Source organism: Gymnoscopelus braueri (assembly GCF_963280865.1).
Source record: "Gymnoscopelus braueri genome assembly, chromosome: 2".
Classification (NCBI taxonomy): Eukaryota; Metazoa; Chordata; class Actinopteri; order Myctophiformes; family Myctophidae; genus Gymnoscopelus; species Gymnoscopelus braueri.
Genome location: NC_137604.1, coordinates 35,858,026 through 35,861,092, shown reverse-complemented (window position 1 = coordinate 35,861,092; position 3,067 = coordinate 35,858,026). Strand labels below are relative to the sequence as shown.

The window sequence follows — 3,067 nt, the reverse complement described above, 5'->3', positions numbered from 1 at the left end:
AGAACCTGGCAACACTGGACAGAGGGGTATATGCATGGAAAGTACCGGAGGCGCGTATCATCGTCTGGAGGAAGATAATCTGACATCCCTGGGTCCTTCCTTCTTTGCAAGAAAACACAGCGGCACGTAGTACGAACCAGACAGACGGGCTATAATAAACGGATAGTTTTTCCCCCACTGTCAGCCCTAGATTTGGGTGGATATATAGGCGGGACGCTCGGTTCGCTCCCCCGGAGTTCCGTCGGTTCGCTCGGCTCCTCTGCCTCCCAGACATCGGAGGGCTGTGTTGTTTTATGCCGTTGCCCCTGACATTCATTTATTCAACTGTGTTCGAGGACGCAACTGGACCACTGAGTCAACGGTAAACGGACGACTCGCCCCAAAACACGCTCGCCCCCGGTGTTTCGGGCTGGGGAGAGAGAGGGAGGGAGCCGGGCGGGGGGGCTCGGTGGGGGGCTGCAACGAGGACTAGTGTGTGCTGAATACGGACAGTCAGACAGAAAAGCCCACTACCATAGGCTACTCTATGGCTCCCAATAGCTCCTCCGTATTAGGCTACGTCGAACTTGAATCCTTCCGATTTCTATAACACTCCAGTTGTTGCTTTACCGTGGAGCGAGTGAGAAAGGCTTTTCGTCGTGCATCGATACACTGTCTGCAACAACGGCTGGCAAGCTGTTTAAACCACCAAGACCGCGTCGTTATAGTTATTATTGATTGTAGAAAAATAGCATCAGACGCGGACCCGATCCTGTTCGGTTGGAGTTGTGGAGGCGGCTGGCGTGCAGAGCCAGAGAGCCACGAACCGCCTGTCACAAGTTGCCATCATGGGCAACGCGCCCACGGCTAGAAAGGGCAACGAGATGGAAAGCGGTGGGTATCTGGGTAATTATCATTGCATGGCACCTGATCACCATCATAGTCTCAGGAATGTCAGGGATAATATGCTAATGATGCATTATGAAGGGTAGTCGTGGGTTTGTTGGGTAATTTCGCTTGATTCCTTGAAATCCACCTTATTGTTTTCTAAGTGTTTATACAGCAACTTGGCTTATTGTTCAATGCTGGGAGCTAAATCCCATCATGCTGGTTTCAGTCTAAAACAGGTCAAACCGGCTTATTAAAATCAAACTCATATATATATTGTGTATTTTCTAGCCTATGGCATGTTCTTGACTGGAGCTCTGTGGAGTTGGGATGTCATAAAAGCAGCTGCTCTTAATGAAAATAGACTTTAGCTTTAGGTTTAAATACCAGGTTCATAATAATAATAATATAACCTGTTCCTCCAATCATAGTTTTGAAGGATACTGGCTGGGAGCTTAGAGGCTCTCAGCCCTATACAGATGAGCTTCATCAAGTGCTGCATGATGTGTGGTGGTAGAATTGCATCCAAACAGGTACACTACTACTGTATTACTGCTGAACTGGCCTGTTCATGACAGTCATGTTCGCAATGAATGAGAATGGGGGCACTTCCATTGTGGTGTCTTTGACAAGTGAATTGTTCTAGAAGGCACTGATTGGTGATGTGCATGATCTTTTACTCAGACTTCAGTATGGCAGAACATACACACCTCAGTTTTGCAGGAGAGATGGAATTTACTTAGGCCTATACTGTAAAATCCTGAGAATTATACGTTATACTTTCAGAGTTAAAGCTGCACTATGTAACTTTCCTCTTCTACCCCGGATTTTAACCTGGTTTCCTGCACAAGTGCTGAAATCTTTACCATTGAGATAATAGAACCAGCCTACTTGCTCAGGGGATAATTGAATCTTGCCCATCGGGTCACAATTCGTCTCAGATCCTGTATCTAGGTGAGACGTGACCTTCTAAATGTCTCAATAGAAGATCATGGAGACAAAATACAACCACCCAATTGTATAAGTTATATTGTATTAACATACTCTACCATACAGATTGGAGAAAGTTACCTTTTATTCATAAAAAAAAACATTACATAGTCCCGCTTTAAAGCAACTTTGGTTAGTATTGGGCTACTACACTTCCAACATATTTCACGTGTGCAGTCTCCTTAGATTTTGCAGTGTTACACTATGTAGGTTGACGGGCGTAGACACTAGCATTGTCAACCTATATAACACTGAAGGGCTGGTGTATGATACACAACCCTTTCTCATGTCATTTCCAAGTATACCTTTAAGTTCAGGGGTAACACCACAAACAGTGCAGACACATAACTGCATGGGGTAGCTTCATACAGCTCCAGGAAATGCTTCCATTTTTCTTTCCTTGGAAACTCCCCAGCAGGCTGGGGAGTGGTAGCACTGTTCGATCCGTACAGGAATAGGAGATAATAGCCAAAAAGTTAGCTGAGCATCAACTCAACTTGACCTGAACACATGAACTCAGCTAGCTTGACCTAAGGTCAAAACAGCCTCTTATTATTTCTCCATGATGGGATCCTCTTTCCCTTCTCTTTCCCTCTCCCTGTCTTGCCCAATATTTCTGTCTCTCTTTGTCTTCCTACACATGTGTTCATTAAACAGTGTGATGGTTCTTTTACTTTTCACAGTCAAGGAGTTTCTGGCTAAAGCTAAAGAGGACTTTCTCAAAAAGTGGGAAAACCCAGCACAGGTTAGTGTGCAATGGACATGTATACCCAATGTGAATACATATTTAATCTGTGTGTGTGTGTGTGCACTACAGTTAAGCCTAATTTATGCTTTGGTGAAAAAAAGTCACTCAATAAAAATGCCCTTTAGCATGGTTTTTTCCAACAGTTATATGATCTTAGTTGCATGGAAAGTTAAACTTTTCTGACCAATTCCCCAAAGGGGCTGTGGCACGATAACACCATGAAAATTTGCTCATTTGGACATATTGAATGACACTTTAGCTGAAGCATGAATTTGGTATCACAACTTTTGATACATATCTATCTTAATGTTAAGCACTATTAGGAAAAATAATTGCTGCCTTCTTTAGAAACTATAACATAGTTATTGATAATTAGTCTTATCAACTTTAGAATGAAATTAACCCTCATTTTGCGGATGTGAATAATGTGTAGGTGCGTGAAATAGAGAATGTAGTTATTGA

General features: G+C 43.4%; 1 protein-coding gene across 4 annotated transcripts in view; it reads left to right on the top strand.

Annotated features, from left to right (window-relative positions):
• Positions 1-481: 481 nt before the first annotated feature.
• The window catches only part of LOC308101538 (cAMP-dependent protein kinase catalytic subunit alpha-like), a gene marked incomplete at its 5' end in the record, with an annotated part of 8,508 nt that continues 5,922 nt past the window's right edge, over positions 482-3,067 (top strand). For 2 of the 4 annotated variants that reach the window (XM_080450960.1, XM_080450957.1), the window contains 2 exons: positions 482-873; positions 2,541-2,602. In XM_080450960.1, coding sequence (XP_080307086.1) covers positions 828-873; positions 2,541-2,602 — 108 coding nt within the window. Of the gene's footprint in view, positions 886-2,540; positions 2,609-3,067 lie in introns of all 4 variants that reach the window. The other 2 variants (XM_080450958.1, XM_080450959.1) reach the window with 2 other exon arrangements.